At 54.6% G+C, this 19,516-nt stretch overlaps 1 protein-coding gene across 2 annotated transcripts; it reads right to left on the bottom strand.

Annotated features, from left to right (window-relative positions):
* Nucleotides 1-1,252: 1,252 nt before the first annotated feature.
* On the bottom strand, nt 1,253-19,274 carry Cyb5r3 (cytochrome b5 reductase 3). Of its 2 annotated transcripts, none has more exons than XM_021183273.3 (9): nt 19,106-19,274; nt 13,018-13,149; nt 9,615-9,687; nt 9,233-9,339; nt 8,203-8,332; nt 7,723-7,806; nt 7,489-7,574; nt 6,202-6,301; nt 1,253-2,369 (listed from the first exon to the last, which is right to left on the bottom strand). In XM_021183273.3, exons 1-9 carry the CDS (start codon nt 19,124-19,126, stop codon nt 2,197-2,199), a joined length of 906 nt encoding a protein of 301 aa, XP_021038932.1. In that variant the 5' UTR covers nt 19,127-19,274; the 3' UTR covers nt 1,253-2,196. The 2 variants fall into 2 exon arrangements, with proteins under 2 accessions (XP_021038932.1, XP_021038934.1); XM_021183275.3 differs by lacking the exon at nt 19,106-19,274 and adding an exon at nt 17,080-17,127.
* Nucleotides 19,275-19,516: the final 242 nt, after the last annotated feature.

Genomic DNA, 19,516 nt, shown 5'->3' with positions numbered 1-19,516 from the left:
ATCTTTTGGAATCTACTAGCCTTGTGTGACCGAGCAACTACTAGATCCTTGGACTTCACAGCTGACCACTGTTGGGGAGTTGGACTACAGACTCTAAGTCGTCATAACAAATCCCCTTACTATGTAGAGACTATCCATAAATTCGGTGACTCTTTCTGGAGTTGGGACTAGGGTGAGGCTTTTTGGGGGGCAGTCCCACTGACTTCCATGACAATGGGGTTCCGTGATCAGGCTATCCATGTTTGTGCAGCAGACACTTCCTAGTGAGCCCCCCAGCTTCTCCAGCCACTGCTTTCCCCGGTTTTTAGAAGCAGCTTTTTCCAACCACACAGCTCTCAGCTCACATTCACCACCTGAACATCTGCCCCAGCAGGACCAGGTCTTCACAGCCCAACCATCTCAGCAGAGGTGGCATGCTGGCTGGTTCTGTGTCACCTCAGCACAAGCTAAGAGTCATCAGAGAGGAAGGAGCCTCAGCTGAGGAAACGCTGATGCTGTGAGATCCAGCTGAAGGCATTTTCTCAATTAGTGACCAATTGCATAGGGCCCAGGCCATTGTGGGTGGTGCCATCGCTGGGCTGGTGGTCCTGGGTTCTATAAGAAGGCAGACTGACTGAGCAAGCCATGGAAGCCAGCAAGCAACACCCATTCATGGCCTGTGCAGCAGCTCCTGCCTCCAGGATTCTGCCCTGTTTGAGTTCCTGTCCTGACTTCCTTCAATAATGAACAGTGAACATTGTTATGGAAAGTGTAAGCTAAACAAACCCTTTTCTCCCCAACTTGCTTTTTTTTGGTCATGGTGTTTTGTAGAAGCAGTAGAAACCCTTAGATGGGTGGCTTTCCTGCAGCCGTCTTAAGGACAGCCCGCACTTCCACCTGATCTGTCTTTAAGTGACCATCTTACAAATGTAATCAGTTTAGCATCTTTCCCAGCAAAATCCAGAGCTGAGGGTGAGGGAAGGGAGGGCGACAGCAGAGGCATCCCAGGGAAGCACTGGCGAGTGACCTGGGAAGAGCCCGAACCAGCCTCCCTGCTCCACCTTCCACAGGGCTGTCCCAAGGATGTGAGAACCAGGACGGTGACAGACAGGATGAGGCTGAGCTCCCACTACTTTCTCCACTGCCCAAACTCTGAACGGGCAATGCAAATGCATATCTGAAACAAAATACATGCCCATCCCACACCCCACACACATGCACACACACACACACACACACCGTGATCACCAGAGAAACGCTGGAAGGGTCAGGATTTGCAAATCCTTTTTTTTTACTTTAACTCTTTTTGCCCATAAATGACTAAAAAGCCAGTGTGCAGGAGGCGGCCTGCGGCCTGCTGCCTGCTGAAGGCAGCGCCAGGCACCAGGTCTGTCTCCAAGACAAGAGGCACTGCTCAGAACCCCCCCAGGCTGGGGACCAGACAGGAAGGAGGTTTGGGATGGAGAGATAAGCCAGGGACCCCCCCAAGGTCTACCAAACTCTGTTGGGCTGACAACTTAGGGCACTCAAGACTGCATGGAGTCAGGGGCAGTGTGTGTGGTTTTGGAAGGGTCCACGTGCTGCCCCAAGGGACCCCTGGCCAGCAAGTGGGGGCTGGCCTGTCTCTGCCAGACGTACTCCTAAGAAAACCTCTGGGTGTCACTGTCTAATGTAGTGTTTAGGGGCACAGGCCAGGCTATGGCCTAAGGCAGGTAGGTGGTTAGGGGGCAGGCATGGTTCCTAGGACCGTAGATGTCTATTTACCTTTCACTTCCTTTCTATAGACCACAGTTCATGGCAATGGGTAGACATGGTACTGACAGCCCGCGCTCTTGCTCTCCCTTCCTCCCTCTCCCTTCCTCTCTCTCTCTCTCTCTCTCTCTCTCTCTCTCTCTCTTTCTCTGTATGTGTGTGTGTGCGTGTGTATAAGGGGGTGGTCACGGGACGTCTCTGGTAATGGCCAGTTAGTACCAGACAGAAGCCTATTCAGAGAGTGGTCAACAGAAGCCACCTGATACACAGGCCTGCTCCCAAAGGGGCCCCCCAGGGGCCAGTACAGCTGGATGACCAGGGCTGGGCAGGCCAGGCTGAACCCAGGCCCCAGCATGGATGTGGGCATATGTCAGGGTAAGCGACAGTGGTGGGGAAGGAAGGGGTGGACAGGTGGTTGTGGTGAGTGCGTGAGCAGCAGGCACAGGCGTGGCCAGTGTCCAGCCATCAGAAGGTGAAGCATCGCTCCTTGGGGTGGCCCACACGCTCCAGGTTTGGCAAGCAGGCAAACTGGATCATCGGTGGGGGTCCACACATCAGTATCAGCGGCTCCTCCCCAGGAGTTGGAAGGTGGTCCCTGATCATCTCCTCATTCACGAAGCCCTGGCTATAGTCCCAGGCTGTAGAACAAGAAACCAGATAAGTCAAAGTGAGACCTGGTGCCCACCTGACCCTGTGCCCACCTGACCCCTGTCCCCCTGCCCATCTGACCCCTGACCACTTGACCTGCTGCCCACCTGACCCACAGTCCTCCTGTCTGTCCTGCCCTCTCCCAGATGCTCTACTTCCCTTTCAGTAAACCTATCCTGCTGTGGTCCCTAAACCCACTACCTCCTGACAGCCTACAACTGGAACACAAGGCCTTCGTGGCTCCCCTCGCCCACCTTACAGTTTGAAAACCTGCCCCGTAGCCCCCTCCCCCACCCCCACAACTACCATAGGATTATTTGGTGTTGCAGTGCTAGGAATGGAACTCAGCCCATGAATGCTGAACAAGTGTCCCCCCGGCCCACTGTGTGGCATTCGGATTTCACTGTATAGAAACCAAGGTTCAGCGGACCCAGAACTGTTCAAGCTCATACCAGCTAGTCTCCCTAAGGAGGTACCCAGCCCAGGCTGGTCAGAGTGACATTTGCTACACCTTGAGCCCCAGCTACAGCTCACTGCCTGATTCTTCTGCCACCACACAGTCAGCCAATAGGTCTTGCTCACAGTCACAGCTGCATCCTGGTCCCTGGTGTGAAATTGTCACTCAGAAGTGAAACTGTTACTCGGTAAGCAATGAGCAAGCCAGGCAAGATTACAGGCTCATGAGTGTAATCCCAGCACTTGAGAGAGACAGGGGAAGTGAGTTCAAGGACAGCTGTAGGTCCCTCCTCTGGAAGTAGCCGCATGCAAGGACAGTCCAGGATCTGATCCCAGTCACAGACTCAAACTCTAGGCGTGGGCCGAGGCAACAGCTGCCCCGTCCAGGTCCAGCCACCCCCTCTCTCCCGCTTGAGCCTGGGAGCACAGCATTTCCTGTTCCTCATAACAGGCACTGTGTCGTGGAAAAGGCGCCCACAGAGGCTAGGGAGGGCTCAGGTCCAATGTTGACTTTTAAGGACTGGCTCACTGGTTCTGGCTACCCAGAGAAACAATCCTGCCACCTCCCAGTCCAGCTGAGAGCACCTGGTTCCAGGCCAGCCCCTGAGCTGTGCCCAGTGAGCCCCTGCTCTAGCTTGGGTTCAGAGGTAAACAGGAAGAGGCAGGAGCAGAGCAGAGGGCCACTGGGCCACTGATACCTGCCACTGAGGCTGCTCCCTAGGCCTAGGGCTCCTCCAGGCCTGGCACAGGCCCTCAATCCTTCCAGTCCCCCTCATTCAGGGTCATCTCTGCCTTGTGTCTGCCCTTTGAAACCCAGAGCATCCTTGAAGCCCTAAACACCAACAGAAACAACACAGAAGCTCAAGGTAAAAAAAGGCACGGGGGGTGGGGGGCTGTAGAGATGGCTCAGTGGTTAAGAGCACTGACTGCTCCTCCAGAGGTCCTGAGTTCAATTCCCAGCAACCACATGGTGGCTCACAACCATCTGTAATGGGATCTGATACACTCTTCTGGTGTGTCTGAAGACAGCTCCATATACTCATATAAATAAATAAATAAATAAATAAATAAATAAATAAATAAATCTTTAAAAAAAAAAAAAGGCACAAGGCCAAGGAGACAGCTCAGTGGGTAAAGGCACTTGCTGTCATAAGCCAAGTCTACTGACCCAAATTCGACTGCACAAACTTGTCCTCTACCCCCTACACATGTGCTGTGGAATGCAGTCCCTAACACACACACACAGTAATAACTTTAACAATTTCTTGAAAAGGTGTTGGCTGACGGGGAGGTGCTGCCTATCTGATGTGTCCTCTGTGGGTTCCTGGGTACAGGAGGAACTAATACAGTCCCAAGAGACCCCAGGACTGGAAGAATCCACTGTGTGTGATCAATAATGTCCTCCAGGTCATAGATACCATGAGCTAAGTAACGGGACATATTTCCCTTTGTACACTGACTGCCAGGAATGTCAGAGTGACACACAAGGCCCACATGTATTGGACAGGCATCACAGCCATGGTTTTGTGTGAGCCTGACTCCACTTTAGGCCAGCCCTTGTTTTTCTTCCATTCCTAAATTGCATTTGCACCCCCCTGACTCAGCTCATGAGTCACTGCAAGCTTCCTAGGATTGCTCTGGAGCAAGGCGTGGTGCAGCCACAGCCTAGGGATAAGCATTCTGACAGTGCACACAAGTACACAGGCCAGGCTCACAGGGCCTTTTTGTATGGTGTTTCGTTATTCAGGTCCCAAAAGTGACCCTGGGAGACCTAGCATTCGGCGTATGTGTGGGCCTTGTGTCTGGATCTTAAGGGCCTGTTGCTGCTTCGAGTGGGGCCAGGCGACTACCCAGGTCTTGTCCTAGCCCTGGGAAACCAGCCCTGGGACAGCCCAGTCTGCATTTTCACAGACCACCACAAAGGGGCAGCACTGGCCCTGACCCTGCAGGAGGGCAGTCATTCTCCAGATAGCTGCTCCCTGGCAAGCCCACCTCCCACTCCTTTCTTTCCTAGATGAAAAGCAGCCCTTCAGACACCACACCCAGTGTCCTGCTGACTCACACACACTTGGCTTGGCCATGTTGAATAGCTGCTCCTTCCCACTGAAACTCCTTCTTGGGGGGTGGGGGTGGGGCAGGGCTCAGAAAGCTCCAGAAATCTGGGACTTGCCAGGGCCTCCCTGGGGTTACAGAGCAGTGAAGTGTGTGGGGAGAGTAGACTCTTCAGTGGAGCTGCCTGCAAGGTGCACAGTCATGAGTGGGCCCATGCAGGGTGGCTTCTTGCCGATGCGGCTACTTTTGAGTCACCAGGTCCCAGTAAGAGACGCCCCCTCAGGCACGCTCCTCCGAAACCTCACTAAACTCCTTGGGCACCAAATGGACTTGGATGGAATCATTGCCTCTCTACCCAAGGTAGATGCAAAGAGTTGATCTTTCCGCTCTTTACCCAAGATAAATACAAACAGTCTATCTTTTGGCCTCTCTATGTGGGGTTACTAGAAACAGTCTATCATTGCCCTCTCTGCCTGGGGCTACTAGAAACAGTCTATCTTTGCCTTCTCTACCTGGGGTGACTAGAAACAGTCTCCGAGTATGCAGGGAAGGAAGGCATGGGGGCTGTTTTCTTTACAGTGTTGGGGTTTGTTGCTTTAAGAGGACAGGGTCTCGTGCAGCCCAGGCTGGCCTTGAACTTGCTATGTGGTTGAGAATGAATGACCTTAACTTCTGATTCTCCTGCTCCCACTTTCCCTCACCGCTGAGACTTCGAGTATACGCCACCATGTCCCGTGTGCCTGTGCTGTAGGTCAGACCGGGGCTGCCTTCAGGCAGAGTGAGCCTTCCATCGACTGAGCCCCAACACTCGGGTGACCTCTCTATCCCCTGATTTTTACACAAAGCAGGAAAAGGAAGAGCACTCTCCCAGGGTCTCACTCCCTCCTTCTAGCACAGCTCCTCCACAGCACTGTGAACTCAGCCCACAGCTTATGCAGGTGCATGGCAGAGTCAGGGCAACCAGAACAGCCCAGCCCCTCCCCTGGAGTGACCAGGAAACACACATACAAAGGCTGGTATAGGTTACCAACCACACAGAAGCAGCCACCCAACCCTCAGCACTGTCCCAAAGTGAGCCAGGCCCAAGGAGATAAGAGGACTTCTCTGCCAGCCTGGGGCAGTGTGGGAGACCAGGAAGCAAGGTCTGGGGTCCCCACCCTGGCTCTGCTGCTCCCTAGCTGTGGGCTGTGGGCACTTCCCCTCTGAGGTTTGATTCCTCCACAGCCATGAGCAGGCCACGAGAACTGAATGGGCCTGATGAAGGCTCAGGGCTGAGGGCTGCCTCCTACTCCACCAGGGGTTCCCCATGCTCACCATCAGGGGCTTTGTCCACTGTGTACCAGAGCTTGAAGCGAGCGGAATGTTCGTTCCTCAGTTCCTCCAGCTCAGGCCGCAACAGGATATCTTTCTCGGACTGCAGGAGACAGGCCACCCAGTCAAGACAGCTGACTCAGGGACTGCCCTTGGGGACCTCACCAGGGACAGACCCCAAGGTGAGTCATCACCCCCCTGTGGGCTATACTCAGCAGCTTAGAATCAGATGCTGACGCTCACTGGAATCCTAGTGACACAGTGGCTCTCTCCAGCCACCGTGCCTACAGAGCTCCTTAAAGCCACCGGCCAGCAGGCTCCTATAAACAGACCTGTGAGCCGGCATGGTGACACAGGCCTATGAGCCCAGCATTCAGAGGCTGAGGCAGGACAATCTTGAGTTCAGGACCAGCCTCCACTATAGTAAGTTTACTGCCAGCTTAAGCTCCTCCCTCAGGACTGGAGAGATGGCTCAGAGGTTAAGAGCACTGACTGCTCTTCCAGAGGTCCTGAGTTCAATTCCCAGCAATTACATGATGGTTGACAACCATCTGTAATGGGATCTGATGCCCTCTTCTGGTGTGTCTGAAGACAGCTGCAGTGTACTCACAGACATAAAATAAATAAATCTTATATTTTTACACAAAGCTTCTCTCTCTCTTTCTGTCTCTGTCTCTCTCTCTCTCTGTCTCTGCCTCTCTCTCTCTCTCTGCCAGACAGACCCTGGGGACAAGACCTGAATCATATCTGAGAAGCACAAAGTACCAGGGTTTGGCCTCTATACTGCAGGACACGTGGGACTTGGCTTGGTCTCCTCAGACATCACAGGCATCCCATTACTGCATATTCGAACCTAACACATGGGACTGGGGAAGGCTCTCGAGACAGCCTTGCTTCCCCAGCCTATTCTCCCTGTGAGAAGTGCAGAGGTGAAGGGCCAAGCCACTCAGCCTAGGCCTCACAGCAGCTCACAAAAGCCAGGCTTCAGCCATGTCCAGGGCACTGTGAGGGCTTGAGTCCTGGGCACCTCACTTCCGCCTCTGCCCTGGCCAGTGTACCAAAGTCCCCAATCTGCGGGAGGTGAAAGCTGCCCCAAGTGTGGAGCACCAAGTGTGGAGGGAGGAGTGGCCCGGTGCTCTCTCTGCAGCAGCCACCCACACCCAATGCTGCCAGGATATCTGCACTGCCTCTCATTCCACACATCCTTGGCATCTCTGCGGAGCCATTCAGACTCTTGCCCAGGGCCTGGCCAAGCCCCAAGCCTGCACATTCTGGGGACTGTCCACCGACCTGGTTGGCAAAGAGCAGATAGCACACAGTATGGTCGTTTGGGTCCTTCATGACGGCTCGGATCACCTGCAGCATTGGGGTGATGCCTGTAGAAGAAGACCCACATACCCTGAGTGAGTGCTTGCCGGAGACATGTGGGATACCCAGGCCTGGCCTCAGACCTCCCTCCTACCATAGGCCCCCTCCCGCTCCCACACACACCCACCACGGCTCCGTCAGGGTTCCAACCCATACCTGTCCCTCCTGCAATCATGCCCACAGACTTCACCGTCCTGACAACAGGGTTGGACTTCTTGTCTGCACGGATGGCGAACTTCCCTGGGAAATGGAGGAAGGGGCAGCTGAGCCCTGTGGGGTCCTGGGCAGGGAAAGCCTGGCACAGCCCTAGCCGGCTGGAGTGAAGAGAGGAACCTGCTCGAATAAGTCCTCTTACGGAAAAGAGGTAGCGCAGGTGGGCAGACTGGAGGGTTCCCACTTAGGCGTTGGCTGGCTTGTTTGGGGGCACTGAGTAAGCAAAGCAAGGTGATCTGCAGATGACCCTGGTCCCCAAGCACAGCCAGGGACAGCCCGTGCACTGGCCACTTTCTAAACAGCCAACAACCAATGTAGGGGAGAACACCACTGTTGCCCCTAGCCCCCACCCTGGACACAGCACCCCCAGCTTTCCAGTTCCCAGAGTCTTGCCCAGTCCCCAGGGATGCCTGCTCCAGTTACCTTTGCCCTGGTAGACCAGTAGCCCATTGGGACCCCGGAATTCAATGGTGTCTCCAATCTTCATGTTTTCCAGGTACTGAGACATTTTTCCTCCAGCTGGAAACTTGGGATGGGTGTCCTTGAAGTAAACCTGCAAGCCAGGCGGAGGCGTCTCAGTCCCCACCCAGCCTCACAGGAAGCCAGCACCTCCCCTAAGATCCCATTCACCCAAACTTAAGCCTTCCATCCCACACCTCAAAAAAGCAAAGCTTCCACCTGCCACACAGGGCTACTAGATGGTTGTGGCAGTGCCTCCGAGAGGCCGAGATTCTGCATCCACATCTGCCTGCACAGGGGGCCTCAGCTCAGCCCTGCCCTCCTGGTGCAGGCTGCAGCAGTCACACAAACTTCTGTCTTCCTTCCGGGCCCCTGTGGGATCACTGTCTTGGGAGAGGGGAGGCCTACAGGGACATGGCCTAAGAACATGGGGACAGAGGAGCAGCAGTGTCCCCAGTCAGGGCTGGGCCATTTCCCTAAGGGCCTAGACCTCGGAGACAAGCAAGAGTCTGAGGGATAGGGAAGGGGAGAGGTGGGCAGAAGGCCGGCACAGGTTCCAGGGCAGGTCTTCATCTCTTTATCCAGGGCCAGCAGGAGATAATGGAGACTCTGCTCAGAACCCTAGCATCTGTGGCTTCCCACCCCCACACTCCCCACCTCTTTGTACTCTTCTGTCTCTGAGCAGTAATTCTAACTGGAACAGATGCTCGGCTCCTGACCATTTCCTTTGTCCCGGGCTGACTGGGGCATACAAGGCCCTGTGTGGCCCTGTAGATGTCTCCGCCCCATCCCCATCCCCACAAGGCCCTGCTCTGCACATCTGACCCTCAGTTCTCAAGCCCTCCTGGAAGACTTTTCCCCTCCCTCATCACACCCACATCCACACCCACTCGGCTCCAGGTCTCCCTTTCTCTGTCACGCGAGTAGGAAGCAGGTTCTCACATACACACCCCTCCCAACCCTACCCCCTGTAGCCACGCCACGGAGACCCCACCTTGACCACCAAGTCCACAAAGCCCTTGTCATCATCACTCGACACAGGGGTGTAGGGCCGAATGACCAAGTTGCCGTCGATCCTAGTTGAGAGGTAGATGTGTTGGCCTGTAAGACAGGGAATGGTCACTTGAGGTCAGACACTATCCCCCTGGGAGCTTATCTTCCCAGGGTCTACACCTGGCTCACCTTCAAACTCTGGTCTAGCCTTGGCTCCCACTGTTCCCTTCTATATCATGAGGGACTCCCAGTGCACCTCGGCATGAGTATCTACACCCATGCCAGTACCACTGTCCAGGACACAGGCCCATGCTGCAAGGCCAGGTACTGCCCTCCTCCTCCCACTCTTGACACTAGAGAGGAGAGGGGCTGGGCAGACTCACCGATAGGAAGGCCCAGGATATGCTGGGGCGAAGGGAGGGCAAATCGGAAGCGCCGAGTGTCGGGACTGATGACCTGCAGAGAGGCAGAGCTGCTGGACCACAGAGCCCCCCACCTCATAGTGACATTGATGTCACCAGCACACACAAATGGGGTGGGGGAGGGAGGTCAGGTGCATGATCAGTGGGCCTCTGCTCTTGTTGGCCCAGAGAGGGTCACGTAGCAGGGTGGTCAAAGTGAACACAAGGTCCCAAAAGGAGAATACCAGTTAACACAGAAAATCCATATTGACCCTCTGCTGTAACTGGAGTCTAGGGTGACAGGAGTGACTCATGATAGGACTAGAAAAGGAGCAGAGCTGAGGCAGAGCTGCAACTGCCAAGCCTGGCAGGAGAAAATTCTAGAAGTCATGCAGCTGAAAACCCACAAGAAATGAGTGGCTGTGGCTGTGTAGGGCCAGGGACCATAGCAACTTCCACTGCCTGGGAGGTCCTGGGGTTGGCCACAGTCAAGAGCCCAAGGCCATGCCACCACCCTCCATAGCCTGGGCACCAGGGTAAAGCCAAAGCTGGATTGTGGTGGCTACAACCCTTCAAGGATGGCCAGGGGCTACTTAAGAGTCTGAGAAAGAGTCCCGAGACCGCCATAGGAGGGTAGAGAAGTCTTTGTTGAGTGTGTCAGAGCTGATGCTGGACCCTACTTCTGACACCCAGCCTGGCTGTGGGAAGAGACAGCAGCTGGAGGGCCATACTCATGGGAGCCGGTGTCCACTGACGGACACAGCACTGACAGCCGGGGACGCAAGGCACGCTTCCCCACCTTAGCCCAGTCTGAGGAAGTTAGCACAAGGAGGCCGTCTGGTAGGGAAAACCCCATCCCTGCACATTTGAGCAGAGGAAACGTTTGCAGAAGCCCAACTGGGTACTACACAGGGCAAACTGTGGCCACCCTGCCTCCCAGAACCTTTGGACTGGGCCAAATACAGCCTCATCCAACTAGGAACAGAGTCCAGCTCTATTGACTGGGCCAAAGAGCCAAGGACAGACACCACCCTTCGGGGGGGGAAGGGGGTCGGAGGAAGTAGTGATAACTAACTACTAAGACAACCTCTTGCAAAGCAGCTTGGCAGGGCCACAAAGCAAGTCCTACTGCTGACTGGGAGGGGCAGCACCAGGTGGGGTGGCGGGGTGGGGGGATTGAACTCCAGAAATGCCAAGTGCTCATTCAATGGGGACAGGAGGGTCCTCCAGTGTGTGGCCCCAGGTCCTTTTAAAAGACACTGGACAGCCGGGCATGGTGGCACATGCCTTTAATCCCAGCACTCGGGAGGCAGAGGCAGGTGGATTTCTGAGTTCGAGGCCAGTCTGGTCTACAAAGTGAGTTCCAGGACAGCCAAGGCTATACAGAGAAACCTTGTCTTAAAAAAAAAAAAAAAAGACACTGTACAATCACAAAAACAAAACAAAAAACCAACCAACCAAAACAAGGGCACTTTGGGTTCATGAAAATCCATCTGCATTGTGTAAGTAAACCGGAAGCTGGCTTCAAATTTCCAAAACAACACACTGCAGGGCTGGGCCACACACACGCGCACACACACACACACACACACACACACACACACGGGTGGGGAAGGGAATTCTCCACCGCACAAGCAGAACCTTTACAGCGACACACAAGTCATGCCACTTTAAGAATGAAGTGGCAGTACAGAGAAGGGAGAAAATAGAAAAATTAAAAACAAAACCTGGTGATGACCATGAGGGGCGTGGCCTGAGCCTCTTGCTCAAGGCCCTAGGTCCCATCCTCCATAACACAAGCCAGAAACCTGACAAACAATAAGATTTAAAAACATGCTGGTGGCTCGAGCCCCTAATCCCAGCACTGAGAATCTCTGAGTTCAAGGCCAGCCTGGTCTACAAGAGTGAGTTCCACAACAGCCAGGGAGAAAGAGAAGAGAAGAGAAGAGAAGAGAAGAGAAGAGAAGAGAAGAGAAGAGAAGAGAAGAGAAGAGAAGAGAAGAGAAGAAGAGAAGAGACAAAAAAAAAAAAAAACCTCAAAAAAACACAAAAAACAAAAACACGAGAACTCCATTTTGGTAAGAAAAAACCACACGTATGTCTACATATGTGTAAGGTTTACTGAGAAGCTATAGGGCTCTCCTTAGGAGAGGGCTTATTGTTTTATTTTGAATTTCCCACTCTGTCTCCTCTATGGCTCTGAGAACATCACAGACACACACATGAGTCTCATCAGCTCCCAATGAGAAGGATAATCCATGGCCACACATGCAGAGTGGATGGAGACCTGGGGCCTGGGGCCTGAAGCCAAGGCTCCTCCACTCCTCTGGGCTCTGACTCTCTGCTCCCTGACTCCCTTTTCCTGCCACACCCCTCTGGAAGCAATGAGGGGAAGCCAGGAATAGAGCAGGGAGGGCCCCGAGGAAAGGGAGGGAGGGCAGCTGAGCCTGAGGGAAGACGGATGGAAGACATTTAGCCCCGGTTCTGGCCAGAACTGGCCTGGTGCAGACATACTTGACAGAGGCAAACAGAGGCAGACATCCAGGCTAACAAAGGCATGGCTGTGTCTACCACAGTTGGCAGGGGAAGGGATAAACTCTTATCTCCAAGTGGCAGGGTGCACAGCCTCTTACTCTGCTCCTTAGGCTAAGTAGGGGGTATGTTACCCCAAAGTCCCAAAGGGCCTCTCCCATTCTGATATCCCAGGGAACAGAGAGCACTGTGGGAGATTGTCATAGGGTATTATGTTACACTCTGGTATACCATATCATTTTCATCAAGCAGCTGTGACTACTTGAAAGACACGCCCTACCCCCCAGACTGGGCCTGTAGTTGCTTTCTCTCATAGAAGGTCTGGGGAGGGTCACCTGAGGTTCTAGCCACTCCCTCCTGTACCTCCCAGACAGTATGTGATTCTGCCCTAATTGACCTGACCTCGGGGAGTGGGGGTATCTCTGAAGGTACTACAGTGTACAAACAAGAGAGGGTTAACTGAGGGGGCACGCCAACCTATGCCATGTGGGGAAGTCCATCCTCCATGTCAGGGTGAGGCTTTTGGGTGGCATGGCAGCTTTGGGGTCACCCATAGTTGTCCATGCTTTCTAAGTAAGCTCAATAAAACCACTGGGTCCCCAGTGTGGCTTTTGGTGGAATGGTACTTTGGCCTGTCATTGTGCCGTATCTGAGGGAGCCGTATCTGTTTCTATGTCCCCAGGGAGAGTTCCCACCACAGAGAGCAGGGTCTGAATCCCTGTCACTTCTCTATGGCCTTGCTCTCTCCATCTGCAACGTGGGTAGGTTGCAACATGGGGGGAGGAGGGGCATGGAGGGGCAGCAGAGGTACCTGGGAGCCATGGGGATGCTAGGGGTGGAGCAGGGCACTCACCTCTTTGTCGATGAGCCGCAGAGGGTACTTGATGTCAGGGTTCTCGAGGGTGATGGCCGGTGTGGAGCGCTGAAACAACTTCATGAGGAGACTGTAGACGAACCAGAAGGGCGAGAGCACCACGTGGCTCAACTGTAACGACAGAACGGAGCCCAGGGTCAGCACGGGGTGGTCCTGCCCCTTCCTTATGGGTACCACTTCACCAGCATCCCTGGGCCTTTCCTCCTGTGACCTTTCCCCTCCAGCCTTGACCAGAGAACTCCACTGAGCAGCCCACTAGGAGAAACTACCAAAACCAGATTCACGACATGTGTCACCCCATTCAGTCCTCTGTGCCCAGCACCATGAGGAGAGTTTGGACAAACCTTAAACTTCTGATCCTCCTGCTCTGAAGTGTGGACATTACAGGCGTGTGTGCCATGCACGCCAAGCAAGGACTCTATGGATGGAGTCAAATCCCAGGCCCAAGTTCTAGTTCTCAGCCCTGCTCAGAATCTACCTAGGAGCCCTTCACTGACCCCAGAGCTCCAAGAGTCTAATGCGCCAGCTTCCTCTGGGCCACTGCCCTGGGCACAGGGCCCCAGCGTGTATGCACCAGTTCTTAGGGCTTCCATACTTTTTCCTCCCTGTTTCTACCCAGAGCCATGGCAACAAGCCAGTGAGGTTGGATAAGTTGAGTCACTTCCCATAATGAGCCTGAGTCTCTCCCTGGGTGCCGGGCGGCCTTCAGCACTGGCTGGGCACTGCTCCTCACTGGCTGAGTAGCCCTGGGCAACTGCTTTGGGAAGCTGTGCTGAGCTGAAAGAAGTGAGTCACTGGATCTGGCCCCTGCCCTTTCACTGCTCCCTGGTTAGCAGGGATGTGAACAGCCTCAGCAACAGGCTCCTCCTTCCTCTGCCATGACAGACTGACATCACAAGCAATGATCTTTCCTTTCTGGTTACTTCTGTCAGGAGACAAGAGTGAAGACGTGCTCTCACTCACTGAGCCGACTGCTTGGCCCGGCCCCACTGTCCCCCTCTCTCAAAGCCCTGCCAGGACTCCCCACCTTCCAGTAGCTTCCGAGGGTACTCTGTCTGAGCCTCTTGTCCCATCTGCAAAAAGGAATGTGAGGCTCATCATGAGGAACTCTTCCCAGGGAGCAGTAGGCTAAGCTGGGAGCCCCGCCCCCACGGTCCCCAGAGGGGTGTGCAACCGGAGAAGTGGAGGGGACCATCAACCATCCAGACACACTCCTCAGCCCCAAACCGGCCCTGCAGGTTCAAGCAGCCCCAGCAGCCAAGGGCCCTTTGTTGGGCCCAGAACAAACTGCCTCTCTCCCAGCCAAGGCCTCACCACATAGGCCCCTGGTATGTAACCTATGAGTTTAAAAAGAGTCACTTCCTGGGTCCATGATACTTCCATCAGGACAATGCCCATTCAATGCACACCACTGTACCCAGCACCTTGTTAGCACTGTTCTGAGGCTCACGGACAGACCAAGCTGACACCAGGGAGTATAAGCTCAAAGACACCCAAGTTGGAGGCCCAGCCCAGAACTCAGAAAGGGTTCCCTAGGGCTCTGGAGCCAGAAGTGATGGGGCTTCCAACGGCCATGCACAGGGCAAACACCAGTCATAATCCCTGAGCTGGTACCGCTCCAAGGACAGGGCCTTACATCCCTGGGACCACCCCATTTCAGCTCTTGACTGAGAGTGTAGCGTCTACCCCAAGCCACAGAGGGGAAACAGGCTTGAGATAATTGCCCTGTCCCAAGTCATACCACAGTCCCAGGACCACATTCATACCACCAGTTTCTCATGTGCCATCTCAGGGTAAACAAGTGGCTGGCCAAGGTGACAAAAACCAAACACGAATGTGACTGCGATTTGAATTTAGGACTCCTCAGTCCCATCTTGCTGTTTCTGAGCCACTTCTGGGGACAGGTCCCACTGTGTCCCCATCAGAGTCTGTAGCCAGATACTATTCCCCCTTGGAAGGCATATTCCCGAGTCCAGCATCCCAAACCAATGAGCTGTTCTACCACCTCCAACACACACAAGGAACCCACCCACCATCCTTCAACGCACCCAATGTGTGGCTCCAACACAGACTCCTCTCCCTGCTCCCTCCACAACAGCTTACCCTGCTTTGGCCTTTGCACGCTTTTCTTTCTGCCCGCCACGCCCTGCCTCGAGATGCATCTAGCCAGCAGACGCATCTAGCCAGCAGATGTCTGTGAATCCTTCAGAACCCAACCCAAATGTTAACTCTCCCCTGCGGAGCCATGCCTAGCTAACCAGGTCCTTGGCGACTTTCACAGCCTGGGACTCTCTGTAAGCTTTCTGGGCCTGATGGCCATTCTGGCGATTTTTTTGCTACAGAAAATTCCATGGCAGGGAGCAAAACCACATCCAGAAACCACCACCGTTGGGAGACCTAGGAATGGGCATCAATGACTCCAACCAAGTGGGCCCATGCTCGGTGAGCTCTGGTTTATTGCTTCCAGCAGGACTGTTTGAGTACACTGTCAGGCTCACTAGCTGGAGTCCCCTGAGCCTGCAGCTTGAACATCAGCTAAGGTCCCCATACCAGCCCTGGACTCAGAGTAGGCCCCCTCTCCTATCTCTGGGTAACTTTTGGGGGGGGGTCAAGACAGGGTTTCTCTGTGTGTTCCCTGGCTGTCCTGGAACTCACTCTGTAGACCAGGCTGGCCTTGAACTCAGAAATCTGCCTGCCTCTGCCTCCCAAGGACTGAGATCAAAGGCATGTGCCACCAGTGCCCGGCATCTCTGGGTAACTTAGGGTTGCCCAGTCACCACTATGCCAGCATTTGGTGCAGAAGGTACTCTGTAAATATTTGTGGACTTGCCACAAGGACAACAACATCTTTCTCTTCTGATCCCTCACGACCCTCTGACTTCTTACGTTGTGTGCAAGTTTCCAAAAACAGGACAAAAGCCAAGACTGCTCCCCAATGAGGGAAGGGTTCAGCCCATCCTATTTTCCTGAGGCACAGCACAGGCTGCAGAGGGTGTCATGCCACCTGTCCCTGGCACAGGAGCATGTTCAGAAGGGACAGGCTTAATGAGCCAAGAACTGGCTCGTGGCCTAACCTCAACCCTCAGGCTGCATCTGGGAGGTGCTGTTGTCACTCCCAATGCAGGTAAGAAAACAGAGGCTTTGGGGACAAGCCTGAGCCCAGGGACATGTCTGGACACCGTGAGGGGAGAGACAAACCTTTTCTAAATAAAAATTCCTATCTAGAAAGGAATGACAGCTGTGACAAGCCATCCTAACTGTCATTCAGTCAGTCAACAACCTTAGCAGGAGCTCCTGTGTCCAAAGTAGGTGTGTGTGTGTGGCCCAGGCCTAAACCCTATGTCCAAGGAGCTCAAACTAGAGGGGGGACAGACCCAGTCTCAGGGGAGCTGCACCAAGGCCAGGATCAGCAGGGCAAAGCTTGGGTCTCCAAAAGTTAGAGGCCCAACTAGACTTACTCACCAGGGGACTGGATGTATTCTGTCCTCACTGGCATGGGGTAAACATCCCCATCTTTCCATGGCACCTCCCTAGTCCCAGCAACAGGGTCAAGTAAACAGGAGGCAGATGGCTGAGGCCAAGTCCCTGCATCCCTGCCCCAGCTCCTCCTCAGCTGTGTAAATACACACACACACACACACACACACACACACACACACCCTTACCCCAACCAGTTTTAAGTCCTTGAGAGCAGCTGCTTCCCATACCTTGACCCTGCGGGCCACATTCCAATGTATCAAGGAACCTGCCCCCTTCTTCTCCTTGCTCTGACAGCAAAAAGAGGTAGAGAAACTGGGTCCCAAGGTCCCAGGAGGGAGCCCTGAGCTCACTCACTGCAGCTAAGGGATGCATAGCCTGTTCCTCACCCATGGGACACCCTGCCTGGGCTTCTCACTCTGTCATTTCCCCCTCTAAAACCCTGGAATCCACTCTGCCCAGGCTGGATAGGGAAGGTGGATAGAGAGTTCAGTCCCCGCCTCCCTCCAAGTGCCAGCTCCCTGACCCGGGGCTTAGACAAGCGCCAGTCATAGACTCGCTTACCTGCCCACCACCCACTCTCCTGCTGTCCTGCCAGGATCAAGTGACCACAGCCCTCCCAATCTTGTCCTAAGTGGGAGGAAGTGGGAGGATATGGAGGAAGTCCTGAAACAGGGGGAGCTCTGGGCTGGGCTCCAGACAATGGGGGAAGGGAACTTAGGAGGAGAAACAGGTGAATAACTGAGCCACCCTCTGTGGAGTCTAAGCCACCAACCAGGCCAGAGTTACCCGAAGCTATTGGAAAGGCCTTATATATACTCCACAAAGGGAACGGGTCTGCCAAGGGCTTTCTGGAACTCACAAACAGGCAGAGAGGCAGTCCAGAGCAGCGGGCCGAGCCTGCAATGTTCTCCTGGTGGACAGCAAACTCAAGTGCCATCCTCTGGGTTGGGGCCCCCAATATATGCAAGAGGCCTCCCACAGGGCCTGCATGGCCCAGATAAGACATCTGGTACACCCAATACCCAGCAGCCACACACAGAGCACACAGGCCTCCAGGCCTAACGTATACCGTGGGCACTGAGGTGTAAGACCCCAGTCAGCCCCTTAAGTCAGAGACAATACCAAGCAATCCTTGGACAGATGAGGCCATGGTGGGGCCTTCTGATAATTAAACAGAGCTCTGCTGCCTGGAAGGAACTACTGTTGACTTAACATGAATTGATGGAAAAGCCAGGTGCTGAGGTACCACCAACATGGTCCAAAAGGTAAGGAGAACCTGGGAAGCAGGGGGAAGATAAGGGATTATGGGCAGTCTTTGGGAAAACTGGTCAGAATGTCATTATGGGGTGTTGTCACTCTGGGTTGGTTTTTTTTTTTCTTGCCTTGGGCCAGGCTGCTCCTTAGATGGTCTATACTGGACTGGTCACTCTCGCAAGAGCAAATGCCATGGCAAGGAGACTGTCTTCACCAGGAGCCCTGAATCTTGCAGAGAGGAGGGAGGGCACCCTCCAAGACAGGGGCTGGCCTAATCTTGTCATACCCAAAGAGCTGGGCACCTCAAGGGTATGTTTGTGTAACTGGGACTGGGCACAGTTCACACGGATGCTCTTAAGAAATCAGGGAAGAGCTGGGCGGTGGTGGCCCACACCTTTAATCTGGCACTGGAGAGGCAGAGGCAGGTGGATCTCTGTGAGTTTGAGGGCAGCCTGGTCTACAGAGAGCATTCCAGGGCTACGTTGAGAAACCGTGTCTCAAAAAAACAAAACAAAACAAAACAAAAGAAAAAAAAAAAAAAAAAAAAAAGGAAATGAGGAGAGTGAGCTCTAGGATTGTGGAAGGGGCCTTGGTCGATCCAGAGTAACAGTGAGAGAGCAGATTTATAGATGTTAGACGGTCCCAGCATCCTCAGTGCCCTGGGCTGATGGCCAAGTCTAAGTGACACTTCGTCAGTGACAGTGCAGCTCTGTGAGTAACAAGAATGGCCAGGGCTTTTCTGGGTGACAGCTGGAAAGATCCTGGCCAACTATTGCCTTGTTTATAGCAAGAAGATGCACCCAACCCCTGTAGGGACACCCTACACACTTCTCCCATACACACACGCACCCCACAGTACTCTTCCTGCCAGCTCACACGTGTCCACTATTCAGGCCTGCGTGTCTTCACACTCACAACTCTCATCTCTCACACACGCCGCTGTCGGTTCCTCCACGCACACACCGGTGCACCTACGGTTCACACTTCACGTTCCCATTTACAAAAACCCTCACACCTTTCACATCCCCCACGGGTGCAGGCACTTCCAACTTTCTCACACTCACAAGTCACGCCCACTCAGGCGGGCGCGCACGTCACTCATTCCCTATTCACATTCGCGCACACCCAACAGGGTCCTCAATGTCCACCCCACGCTCGGGCCCCTAACTTGGCCTGGGGCCCGGCCAGAGTGGCGCGGCCACTAGCCAGGGCGTTAGTCACGGTCTGCAAGGGGCCGGGTGGGGCGCGGGGCTCGTGAACCGGTGCTGGGCGCCCCGGATCGTACGGTGTCCCCACGGTGCAAGCCTGGGGACCCCAGACCCATGCTGCCTACCGTGCTCAGCTGGGCCCCCATGGTGGCGAAGAAGAGACAGTGGCCGCACGGTTCTACACCCGCTACTCAGCCGGCCGCTCCCCCAACTACCCGCCCCGGTCGCAACACCTCGGAGGCGGGGACGCCCTGCGGAGCCAGTCAGGAGCGCGGAGGTGGGCGGATAGGGGGGCGGGGACTCCCAGTGTCCCCGCCCACTTCCGCTTGTGAAGACGGGAGTGCGCGCTGAGTGGCTGACGGCGCTGCACGGAAGAGGCTCGGCGAGAGACTGGCTACTGTGGCACCTCTGTGTGGCTTCGGGAGATAGCTTGTGGCTTCTGGGCCTGTTTTGTCCCCGTGAAGAGAGCAAGATGTCGCCCCCATGATGGGCTCTCAAATCCTGAGCCTTCGGTCCTGGGAGCCTGGGGGAGCTGA

The sequence above is a fragment of the Mus caroli genome, unplaced genomic scaffold, assembly GCF_978045245.1.
Source record: "Mus caroli unplaced genomic scaffold, Mus_caroli_1 scaffold_16, whole genome shotgun sequence".
Lineage (NCBI taxonomy): Eukaryota > Metazoa > Chordata > Mammalia > Rodentia > Muridae > Mus > Mus caroli.
Note: the sequence above shows the minus strand (reverse complement) of the source record. Positions and strands in the feature narration are given on the sequence as shown.

Excerpts from the sequence above, each read along its gene's own strand:
- Cyb5r3 (XM_021183273.3), bottom strand. The coding sequence starts at position 19,126 with ATGGGGGCCCAGCTGAGCACG. Across the intron at positions 9,340-9,614 it reads TATCCTGGGCCTTCCTATCG|GCCAACACATCTACCTCTCA; the intron begins GTGAGTCTGCCC and ends CCTGTCTTACAG. Across the intron at positions 2,370-6,201 it reads AGTGGACAAAGCCCCTGATG|CCTGGGACTATAGCCAGGGC; the intron begins GTGAGCATGGGG and ends CTTGTTCTACAG.